The sequence below is a fragment of the Carassius auratus genome, chromosome 18 (genome assembly GCF_003368295.1).
Source record: "Carassius auratus strain Wakin chromosome 18, ASM336829v1, whole genome shotgun sequence".
NCBI lineage: Eukaryota > Metazoa > Chordata > Actinopteri > Cypriniformes > Cyprinidae > Carassius > Carassius auratus.
The window spans coordinates 2,457,951-2,471,005 of record NC_039260.1 but is presented as its reverse complement, the minus strand read 5'-3'; the positions used below and the strand labels follow the sequence as shown (position 1 = coordinate 2,471,005).

Here is a 13,055-nt window from a genome sequence, read left to right as displayed (position 1 = left end):
GGTCAGTGAAGTGAGCTCGAGCTGATCTCCTCTCGTCTCGTTTTCTGAGAATATCTCGAAATTACTGATCGCACTATGACGAAGGCCTGGCTAATGAATATTAATTTAGTCTTGCAGACGTTGCTTGGTAACCTTCCTGGAGTGTCCACTTATTTAACTTAATTAATATTCATAATCCATGCCTTCCCCACAGTAAGATTCGTTTATTGGACAGGTGTTCGAGGCTTATTTACAAACGACAGCAGTCCAGCCAATCAGTGTAGCGTACTGACGCGGCGTCATTAATATTCATGAGCAGAGCCTTCGCCGCAGTAGGTTCTTCCGGTCAGCGCGGAGTGAGTCTTTGGCGGCGGAGTGAGTGGAGCTCGGTTCAGCTGTTTGTGGTTGAAGATGGCGTCGTGTGGACGTGTTCAGCTGCTGCTGCTCTTCATGTCTCTCTGCCTTCTCAGCGTACGGTCTCTTAAACCTCTTCCAGGTTTCGGGAATGTCCATCCTCCGGCTGCCGCCATGCACCAGCAGTTCAGAGCCGCGATACCGAATCCAGGGAATAACGCCGTCGCCGCCGCCGCGTCCTCCGGTGCTCAGTCTAAAAGATCCACCGGCTGGAAGCTGGCAGAAGAGGAGGCCTGCCGGGACGACGTGACCAGGCTCTGTCCGAAACACACCTGGACAAATAACCTGTCCGTACTGGAATGCCTGCAGGACAAGAAGGAGGTGAGCAGCACCCTAATGATGATTGAGGAGTGTATAATATAATTCAATAATAATAATAATAATAATAATAACAACAACAACAGCAACAGTAAAAATAATATACAACAATTTTAATAATTAACCTTATTAATAATTTGAAATGCATAAATGTACTATTTTATTTAATTATAGGCTTTATAATTATATTAATCTATGTATTTAATATGTATAATTATAATGATAATATTTTAACTTAAAACAATTGATTTATTTAATTAACTTATTATGTAATTAATTTATTATTAATAATTATTTTTTATTATTGTTGTTGTTGTTGTTTTATTATTATTATTACTACTAGTACTATTATTATGATTAACTCCAGGTGAGTACTTTTACTTTCTTTCATTTGTCTGTGTGAATTTCAGACTGATAAGTGAAGTGGAGAAGAGACAAGCTTTACAGATCTAAACTATATTGAAACATGTCAGTTTAATTATTATCTATGTATCTATTAATTTTTAGCTGAATTTAAAGACTCCATGAAATGTCTTCTTGAGTACAGTTGTGCCGTGGAGGTCCATAATAGCCTACATGATGAAAGCTATCTTAGCCTTCTTGTTGATCTCAGTTTGGGTTTGTCAGGTCTGCTGCCAGATTGTTTTCAGCCAATGAGTTGAGCTGTAAATACCACGTGACTAATTACAGGAAAATGACATCCTGAAGAAGATAATTGGCTCTCACAAGCTTGACTCTTGGAGTCTTTAATTGCAGGTGCATAACAACATCTGAATTTCTATGCAAATGTATATAGAAGCATGCAAACATTCTTATTTTTCTCTGGCTTTTATACAGCCGTACAAGCACAGACCTTTAATATGGATTGGACTAATTTAAGAACAAGCTTAAATCTTCTAACTAGATTTGTCTTTTGTAGTTTTCCCTGCCGTGCTGGTTGACACAGTGACCTAGTTGTGCAGAAGAGGAAATTATTATAGGAGTAACTTTTGTTCAGACACAGCAGATGCCCTGCGAGAAGTTTGATTTTTAGAATAAAAATTTGATCAGCATGATCAAATTCTTTCAAATAAACCAATTAAAGTAAAAAAAAAAATCATTGAATTTAATATTTTTTTTTTAAGGTAAGTGGTTGCACTTTATTTTAACTACATTTAAATGACTAAATTCAGTTGACTAACTTTTAAAAATAAAAATCATTAAATGTAGAAAAAAACATTTATGAAGGACTCTGTGCCTTGCACCAAAATTTTCTGAATTGTTTTTGTGTAATAAACAGACTAAACCAATCATTTTCCAACAAAAAATTGGCTACTACACATGCAAAAAACTATGCTTTATGACACTTGTTATTAGCATGTTTTGATGCAGTGTATTTAAATATATTCAAATTGATTTGAGCTATTTTCTCAGTGGGTAATTTCTTTACACTTTATACAGTCTTTGCACAAACTATGTTTTGCTGCTCGCCTGTAATATAAGTCAGACTTACTACTCCTAATGCTCTTTACTGATATTATTTGGTGTTGGAGGTTGAAGTCCCTGGTTACTAAAAATGCAGCGCATGCATCTTTCTCATGTGTGTTCAACAGAAACAGGAAAGTCTGGCTTTATCTGTGCAGTAGATCTAAAATGTGTATGCATATTAAACATGAGCCATATTTCTTAAACATTTGTTTTCTGCTGTTTTGAGCTGCTCCTCCCTGACTTCTTGGCTCTGATGGCGAACCACTTTTCATCTGGCAAATACAAGGGCCAAGGTTCATTTGCAGCTAGACACAAATTCATTTAGGCTGAAAAACATCTTAGAGCAGCAGTTTTCTCTACTAGACTTTTACAACCTCTTGAGCTTCTGTCTCTTATATCAGAGTCTCATGCTAAAATCCAGCTCTCATTACAGTCACCGCTTTAAACCTGTCTCTCTCTCTCTCTCTCTCTCTCTCTCTCTCTCTCTCAGGCCTCTCATTAGTGTTGAAGCAAGGTCTTGCTCTCTGGTCCGTGATAACTAATTTCAACACCTGAGGGACATTTCAGAAGGCGGTCTGTCTGAAACACGACTATTATGTGTGTCCCATTTAGGGTGTCAAATCTTTGTTTCGTTAGCCTTGAAATGCAATTGGATGTACGCTTCGAGTTCATTTCTTTTTAATCATCCTTTCCTGCCTCTGAAAATTAAAATGAGGGTGGCTGAATGTCTTGCTCTGATGTATTCGTGGTACTATGCTGGTATTAATTGGTCTAAATGCTGTCTAAAGTGAGCTGTATGCACACTCGACACACACACACACACACACACACTGCTTTTTTATTTATTTATGTTTCAGAATTGCAATACCTTTTGGAGAAGTATCATGGTAGTGTATATATATGCATAGTGCTAATTTTATTTTTAATTAATTTTGTGTTTATTAATTATCGCAGAATGTTTTTTGGACAAGTACTGTAGTATTATAGTATTTATTTAACTTTTGTTTTGGGGACAGGGAGGTTGCAATACATTTTTGGACAAGTATTATAAAATTTATATATGGATAGTATTTATTCATTTTATTGACTTGGGAGGTTTGCAATACAGTTTTGACAAATTGCATGGTAATATATGTATATATAGTATTTATTTATTTTTGGGGAGGATTGCAGTTATTTTTGGACAAGTGTTATGGTATTATGTGTGTAGTATTTATTTAATTTAGTTTTTGCGTTGCAATACATTTTTGGACAAGTATAGCTGTATTATATATGAATAGTATTTATTTATTTCTTATTACAGTTTTAGGTGGATTGCAATACACTCTTGGACAAGAAGTGCATACTATTTATTTATTTGGAATTGCAATAGTTTTTTCAACAAGTGACTTAATATATAAGTATAATATGCATAGTAATCCACTACAAGCTTTCAAGCCAATAGCAACCCACTGGATTTGGCAATGGCAGCAGATAGAAGATGATAATTATGCTAGCATGAATGAAACATCAAGACAAGCTGTATACTCGTCTCGCAGTCTCTCCTTCTGCACTGCATGCCAAATTTCATTTGCCCGCGAAGGGTTGCTTCAGCAGTCCCGACTGTGGCTCTAATTATTGGGATAATTGCTTTGCAGAGGCTCGGTAACAGCTGTGGCAGTCTGAAGAGGTAAATGATGTCCATAAATCTCTTCTCCTTCTCCATCTCCCTGAGGTCAGACCCCTCCGGGTCAGTCTTTTTTGCGAACAAACTCTTGCAAACGCTCGAAGGAGGGAGGTAAGGTAATCGTGACACAGCTGCACCACGTCTGTCTTACTTTAATTTGCATTTTTAGCAGGTTCCTCTACTGGTGGGACGCCGCGGTGGGTTTGTTGTAAACCAAGCAGCTAGCGTGACTGATATGAGACACTCCCGCGGGAATCAGGGGCTGAGATCCTGAGAAAGTAAACCAAAGAGCTTAACTCTTAGTTAAACATTTGTTTGATATAACAGAATTCAGGCAGATAAGCTATTGTCTTGGCATTTTTCAGACTCAAAGTAAGATACCATGTTTTTTGTTTGTGTATGTTTTTGTTGGCTGTAAAGCTGTTCGTGTGGAAATATCAGTCTGAGACTCTAATGAATCTAAAATGAAGTGGAATGAACTCACTGCTGATGGGGAAACCGCATGTTTTATGGCTTTGACAGCTCTTTAAGACGCCATAGCGTGATGTTGATGTTGGCAGATGGGTTACTTGTTAAGATAAAAAGTAATGTGTTAACTGAAAAGAAAGGTGTATATAAGTTATAACTCTAAAAATCACCAAGGAAAAAAAGGATACCTGGTTTGTGACCAATATGACATTATTTTCACGTCAATTGGAAATGTTTTCTTATTTCTCATTAATGCGTTTGTGCAAGCTTATTGTATTTAATTATCCTCAATTGTGATTCTTAATAGATTTTCATTTCTCTAATTTAGTATTTTTATCCAAATCAGCCTAAATAAAGGCAATTTAACAAATACTACCCTAATGTATTTTACAAATATTTTACCTTTTTTTTAAATTATAATTTACATTACATAAATCACATTATTTCAGTTAGATTTGGTTGGAAAATGTGATATTATATTATGACAATAATGACTCTTAAATCAAGTTTTTTATTGCAGTGAGATATATATATATATATATATTTTTATTTCATATAGAAATTTTATAGAGATTTTCTTGCATTATTATTGCATTATCACAAAAAGATTTGGGTGGTCAAATCTGATTCATTGTAATACAAAATAATTGCAATAATGGTTCTAAAAATAGGTTTGTTTTCTTTTTCTTTCTTTAGATTTTTGTGATGATGTTTTTTTTTTTTTTTTTGCATTATTGCAATAAGATTTGGTTGGGAAAATGCAAGTACTTGTAATGCAATAATTGTAATGCTAAAAATTGGGCTTAATTGTCTGGTTCCTTTTCCTTAAAATCTGGTTGCTTTTTTCTTTCTGTGGATTTTCGGGATGAAATATGACTCAGACATGTTCTTGACAGGTTTCATAAGATTCACTTTGTAATTGTTGAGGGTCAGTGTTGAATAATTGCTTTCATTTTGACTAATAGTGCAGAAATCCTGTAATGGCTTGAACAAAGGCTGGTAACTGACAGCTATTGTCAGAGGAAAAGCTATCAGATATCATCGTTTTGATTCTGACTGTCAGTATCGAATGTGTTGCAATCATAAAAATGAGCTTGCAGGACTGCAATCATCTGGCTGTTCTTCAGCCAGTCTTTTTTCAGTTGTCAGCATCAATCAAAGGTGTGACATGTTTTTGACCTCTCAACTGATGTTTGGTCAACTTTTGTAGCTTTCTGATGACAGTTTGATGAAAAACTATTTAGCATTGCAAGCCAATCTCTGTCTTCCCTGGTAAGGAAAAAGAGGTTGCTGCTATTCTCTGTATAATAGCTTTGATCCAGTAATTTAACAGACTCAAAGCATTATTAAAATAGAAGTCATGGGCCTTTTCTTTTAAGTGCTAGAAAGAATTTTAGTCTGATGTATAGATTATTATACAGTGTGACTTCAATACTTTGAACTTTGTTGTAACCTAAAAATAAACATCCTACAAGCTGTTCCCATCGTGTTAGCTTTGTCACATAAAAGATTTAGCAAGACAATGAGGAACGTCTGTTCTTGTTTACCTCTGTAGTGTAAGAACAGGTGGAAAGCGTGTAGCACTCGAAATGATTTTTAGAATTTTTTCATGTCTTCGTGTACATGCAATATCACTGACAGGCAATCCATTTGTGTATGTGTATATAACATATATTTATATTTGCAAAGACACAACTCAGTTTTTATAAAAAAAAATTTGTCATGTTTTTATTGTGTGTGTGTTTAGTTTTTTAAGTTATTATTTAAACAAAACAACCCAGCTGAAGTTTGATATTGATATTAATTGGAATGTGGGATATAAATAAAAAAAAAAAACTGTAATTATCCGTTTTTGCAAATTAACTCTTTATATATTTATATATTAGTGCTGTCAAATTCATTGCATCCAAAATAAAAGCTTTTGTTTACATAATAGATGTGTATGTACTGTTTATTTATTATGTCTGCTCTATATAAATACACACACATGCATGTATATAATTCAGAAAAATATTTTGTTTATATATATAATATATTTATATACAATGTAAATTAAATGAATATAAATATATGCATATAGATACTTGTAGATATTTTAAATAATAATTACTGTGTGTGTGTATTTATATATAAACATGATAAATATACACAGTACTACACACACATTATGTAAACAAAAACTTTTATTTGGATGTGATTTAATCATTATTCATATTGATCATTAATATATTACACAACAAAATGTTGACACAAATTAACAGCATAATTATGCGTAAAAATGCATGATAATGTAATACACACACACACACAACATATTTCGAGTTATAATGTAATGTACATACATTAATGTAGGCCTACACTATAAATAGATAATTATTAATTAATTATTACACATAATTACCATAATTGCATATTCAGTCATATTTATTTTCATTTGAGTCAGTGAAACAAACTAGGTTTTGAAAAAAAAACTGACAAAATACTTGTGAAAGCTAGCCACAACATTTTTGTATAAGAATTTATATTGTACTATACTTGATAAAACAGTCTGTCTGATTTACTAGCATGCACATGATTTTATTTCGGGTCTTTATATGCAGTCTCATTGTTGTCTGTTGCTATTTACAGTTTTTTTTGTCTGTGCAGTGATGACATTTAAATATTTTGTTGCATAAACATTCAGCTTGTCTTGATGAATGGACTGCATACCTAAGCCTTCATTTGTATATTTTAATGTAATGTTTTCTTTGTTTCCTGCAAGTTAATAAAGAGAATGAGGGACCTGCTCTTTCTCACTCAGAATACAGATAAGCTCCCTGTAGAATCCCTCACTCTGTTTCCCTGCGTTATCTCCACTTTCACTGTCACACACGAGGACGGATGCTTTATTCACTGAACAGTAACCAGAGCCCGTTACAGAGGCAAACAGGCGCTGGGTCGTCCTCTCTCAGTTTTTCACATCTTTCAGAGTCGTGCTGTGATTATTGCACTTGGCAGGCCGTTAAGTGGTTGTGCTACAGTATATACTGTTAAACAAACGCATTACCACTGTTCACTGTGTCTGCTTCTCCTCTGACACTGACTGCACTGCACACAGTCTGTTTAGATCTGCAGGAATGCTTTCAAATAGTGCAAGAGGAATATAACAGGTTCAGTACATGTTAAGCTCAAGGACATAATTTACAGCATAATGTTTTTCACCCAAAAAATTTATCTTTAAAAAAAACAAAAATCAATTTTACAATAGTAATATTTATACAGTTTTATATTATTAATACTGTTATGTTTTTTTATTAATAGTTTTAATTAGCTTTTATTTGTATGTTTTCAGTTTTTATTTTGCTTTATATAATTGTAATGCAAATTTGTACATTTATTTATCTTATATATATATATGTTCCTATTTAGGGTTAATTTATTTTTATTTTATTTTTATTTGTATTATTTGCATGCAATAATTCTAGTGCTTGAACTTAAATATGTTTTAATTAGTTGCCAAAGCAAGGTGTGGTTTTTCATCTTATAAACTTCCACTTTTAATGCTTTACTGAAACCTCAAACAAGGGATGAGTGAAATTAATTTATGGTAATCATTATAATTGCAAAGAGTTTTCATAATCATTTGAATTTCATAATCCAGTGCAAACAATCACTGCTCTGCACTCCTAAGTGAAATGTCTTTAAAAAGGAGAAACATCACTTCTGATCACACAATCACTGTTGATAGATGAATATTTCATGTGAAGTGAGTGCAGGAGGTGGTTTTCCGAGAGGTGAAAAGGTGCTGGAGGTAGTAATGCAGATATGATTGTAATGCACTTGGGTTTCTCTGAAGGCAGAGATTTCAAGGCTGGTGTCATGAAGTCACTCATCTGTGCATGAATGAGCTGAGCGCAGCTTAATGCGTCTGCTGCGAGCAAATCCCTGACAGAGTGAAGCTTCACCTTTTTATCGGGTCTCAACCTGACTGAAGCTGGGTCTTGTTGACGATGATTCACCCGTGGCTTGTTTTCATCTTAATTCTTCTGACAAATCCAGAGCCGGTGCTGTCAGTGTCACACAGAGCAGAGATTTCTGTTAATTTACCAGAACATGCAAAAAGAAGTGAATTAAGTGCTGTATACCTTGTCAGAAAACAAATATCTGTATGTTTTTTGGGAGGCGATGAGTATACAATCAGATTCAGTCAGAGCAAGAAAATGTTTGTTTATAATGTGCATGGTAGTCATTTAAAACTTAAATTGGGATTTATTTATTTAAAAAATCATTATATATCCAAATGTTAGAATATAAAAAATAGACTCAGATCTGAAACCAAGCTTTGCAGCTGCACTACTTGCTGTGATGCTTGTAGGAAAAGAAGACATGCACTTATAAGACATTCAAAATATATACTAACATTCATTTTTATTTAAAGAAATTAATATTTTTATTCAGGATGGATGCATTAGAAATTAGATTTTTTTTTTTTTTTTTTTACATTTTTAATAAATGCTGTACTTTTGAACTTATGTTATGCTGAAATGTAGCTTTGGTCACAGGAATAAATTACATTTATAATAGCAACTGTTTTAATAATATTCCTACTTTATTTTTGATTAAGTAAATGTAGCCTTGGTGAATGTAAGAGACTTTTTTCAAAAGTATTAACTGGCTTAAACTAGTTAAACATTGTTTACTTAAGAAGGAAGTTTGGGAAAATACTTTGTCCCCATTTCATCCAGAATTAATAAAGAGTTGGACTTTGGTTATTGTTTTTCATTTTATTTATTTTGAAAGTCATAAGAAAGCTCTTATTAGGGTGTGAGCTGTGTAAAACCTTAAAGTAAGATGTATGACCAAAAACAGGAGCTCCTAAAAAGTTTGCATTCACAGATGTTTACGAGCCAAAAATTGATGTGCGTTATGGCCAAAAATGGTCCATTGGTTTATTACATTTCCTCCCACTTCTTAATGAAACGGACTGAGAAGGTAAATTATATTCTTCGCATAGAGACCATTGACATTTCAACAGTTCCACCTCTGATCGCTGTGTGATCCAAAACACATGCCTTGATATTTTTATTTCTTTAATTAATCACAGGATACATGAAACAAATGATCTGAAAAAGAAAAAGTCACTAAAGATTGATGTGGCTAATAAAAACTGTAGTGATTTTACTGTAGGTCCAACAAGCAAATCCCAGCGGACTTCTGTGAACTCTTGTGAGCGATGATACAAACTCTGAATCAATATCAATTCCTTATTGAGCTGTTTTTTTTTAACCAAAGCTTCCAAATTCAACCTTTAGCACATTAATACAGGAAAGCAAGCAATGTGTAATCTCACAGAATCAATAGATGATCCATGTACCCCCCGGCCGGCCTGGAATCACAGAGCCCTGACATACAAATAGAAATATCCTGTTCTGGCTGGCGACAAGGAACCAGATGATTGATCTGGGTGTGGTTCCTGAGCTCAAATATCGGCCTGTTCCTATTTAGGGCCTGTGCTTCTGCTGTCAGATCCCCTTCGAGAACACTGACCATGAATCTGTTTGGTTGTTTTATGTGGGGTACTAGTGTTGTCAGCTGTTGGTTTAGAGCTATGAATATTTTCTACATGTTTATTTATTTTTAATGCATGAATTCCATGAAAAGACCCCTAAAATCAAGAGGAAAAACATAAAAAAAATGCATTTAATGAAATACTGCCATGCTAATAATTGAAAGTTATCTATCAATTTATATATATTTATATATTTTTTATATAAAAGTATATAAACATTTTTGTTATTGTGATGTTAATATACTTATTTGTTTTAGAATTTTTAAGACATCTAGAAAGAAAACAATCTATTCAATATTTATAATTTTGGGATTACAAAATATGAGTTAATATTGCACAGTACATTGGATTGTGTCATTTCCTATTTTTGTTTTGTTTCATGTTTTGTTTTTGTGTTTTTTTTTTGTGTGTGTTTTAGTTTAGTTTAGTTTTTTGTGTTTTGTGTTGGTTTTTGTTTTGTGTTTTGTTGTGTTGTTATTTGGTTTGTGTTGTTTTGTTGAGTTGTCATTTGTTTTGTGTTGTTTTGTGTTTTTTGTGTTGGTTTTTGTTTTGTGTTTTGTTGTGTTGTTATTTGGTTTGTGTTTTTTTGAGTTGTTATTTGTTTTGTGTTGGTTTTTGTTTTGTGTTTTGTTGTGTTGTTATTTGGTTTGTGGTGTTTTGTGTTTTGTTGAGTTGTCATTTGTTTTGCATAGTTTTTGTTTTGTGTTGTTTTTGTTTGTTTTGTGTGTTGTTTTGTTGTGTTGTTATTTGGTTTGTGTTTTTTTTTTAGTTGTTATTTGTTTTGTGTTGTTTTGTGTTTTTTGTGTTGGTTTTTGTTTTGTGTTTTGTTGTGTTGTTATTTGGTTTGTGGTGTTTTTGTTTTTTGTTGTGTTGTTGTGTGTTTTTGTGTTGTTTTGTGTTGGTTTTTGTTTTGTGTTTTGTTGTGTTGTTATTTGGTTTGTGGTGTTTTGTGTTTTGTTGAGTTGTCATTTGTTTTGCATAGTTTTTGTTTTGTGTTGTTTTTGTTTGTTTTGTGTGTTGTTTTGTTGTGTTATTTGTTTTGTGTTGTTTTGTGTTTTTTGTGTTGGTTTTTGTTTTGTGTTTTGTTGTGTTGTTATTTGGTTTGTGGTGTTTTTGTTTTTTGTTGTGTTGTTGTGTTTTTTGTGTTGGTTTTGTTTTGTTTTGCTTAGTTTTTGTTTTGTGTTGTTTTTGTTTGTTTTGTGTGTTGTTTTGTTGTGTTGTTTTATGTAAATGTGTTTTATTTTATAATATATCTTTATTTGTGCCTTTAAAATTGGCATGAAATATGACTTGTACATGTTTTTGACTGCGTTTGCAAGATTCACTGTAATGTTGTCTCTTATGATGCTTTTAAAATGTCAGCTTATGAATCCCGTTTACAGGAGCACATGCTCCGTCATCAGTCTATGCACCAGGCATCTTTACTTAAATATTTTTGCTTTGTACGATTTACATTTTAAGATTTATGTAAAAGCACATGTTTTAATCTCCACTAACATTAAACATGTTGTTTTGTGTCCACACTAGCAAAATGTCTTTGCTTTGATGTTCATCTCATCAAGGGCAGCTGAAGGATTATACATTATTGTCAAGCCATTGTTAGGGCGTTGTATGTGAATGCGCATTGATTTTTGCCTGTTTGACTATGTTGTTGTCGTCCCCTGAGAATTGCTAATTGCATTTTCATGCTCTATGAGTCACTCAGCAGTTGTTTACTGTGCTAGGTTAGAGACTGTGCTTATTGACAGTTAGCAGTCAGGGGTCTAACCCAGCCAGAATGAGAAGAAACAGACAGGCTGCTGAAAGGATGAGGAAAACTAAAGATTTGATAGGTCACAAGGACTTCTGTTTATCTGCTTGAATTATTAAGAGACTATTCTTTTCTCATAGCTGACACTGTATCATGTGTTTCAGTATGATAGGAACTGTAATTCATATGTAATTGTTTAACTTTTATTTATAATGCTGTTTTCTGTCATTTTCGAGTGTGGTTTTGTTTATTTTATTTGTAAAACAAATATGTTTGTATTGGAAGAGATGTAGTACTCTGGCATATAACCAAAACTGTTGTTTGTTTAATCTGTTTTTGTTATTTTTATCATACTAATATATATATATTATTATATATATATATTATATATATTATATTTTTTTATTTATTTATTTATTTATTTTTTCATAAACTTAGGATTTAAAAAAAATATATAGTTGGTTAATATTTGCCAGTGTATTGGATTGTCATTTCTGTCATCAGCTTTTACAATTTTTTTTTCACGATATTTATAAATAAAATCGCACAGTCTTTTCTATTACATAAATTTGGGAGTTTATCAAATGTATCAGTATTGGTTGATATTAGAAAGTCTTGAAAATGTTTTATTTTATTAATTTGGTATTTTAAAACTGTATCAGGCTGACATTGAACAATTTAATTTAATTAAGTTATTTCATTATTTATTTATTTTTTTGTATAATAATATTGTTAATTGTATTATTATATTGATATATTTGTTGTTGTTGTTTTTACCTCCCTTGCCAGTTATAAAGCTTTATTGGCATGATTAACAATTACAATTCTCAGAGTATAAACGTCATTCAGAATTAATAAGGAGTAGGAAATGAAGTGAAAATTAAAAGATTCTAAATTCCCTCTCTCTTTCTTTTACAGGACACAGAGATTGCTGCAGACTGCAACCATGTAAGTCCTCAAAATCAATCACCACCATCGACGTGACTCATCTTCACAGCTCCACACATCTTTAGGGTGATGTTCTCTGTTTTCAAGACCCTCCGCGTGTACTCCATTCTTTCAGAACGATTCTTTGTAGGTTTACGAGAGAATGCGTCAGTAGGATTTAGAGACCAGTAACATCAGCAAGTAATTTCAGAAGAATAATGGCCTAATCACCATCTAATGATGGCTGCAGCCCGCAGTTAATTTGGTGGGGTCCCGAGAGAGGTATCTGTTTCTGATCTTCTTTGATGTTCTCATTAAGGCCGCAGTGCGAGACCTGGTCCACAAAGGAAAATTTAGGCGTATGATTCAGGCCCGAGTTACCCGTCTCATTACGCAAGGCTCATAGTTGAGCAATAATTAAGATAAAGAAATTATTCTTGCGGTTTTGAAACTTACATTTATCAGCACTTTTAGTTAGTGTCACTGTTAATGTGCGATCACATTACAAAGAGCTTGCG

General features: G+C 33.1%; 1 protein-coding gene across 1 annotated transcript in view; it reads left to right on the top strand.

Moving 5' to 3' along the window:
• The first annotated feature begins 295 nt into the window (after positions 1–295).
• The window catches only part of LOC113118121 (Golgi apparatus protein 1-like), a 37,441-nt gene continuing 24,681 nt past the window's right edge, over positions 296–13,055 (top strand). The window contains exons 1-2 of the mRNA XM_026287046.1: positions 296–714; positions 12,529–12,558. Coding sequence (XP_026142831.1) covers positions 391–714; positions 12,529–12,558 — 354 coding nt within the window. The 5' untranslated portion in view covers positions 296–390. The remainder of the gene's footprint in view (positions 715–12,528; positions 12,559–13,055) is intronic.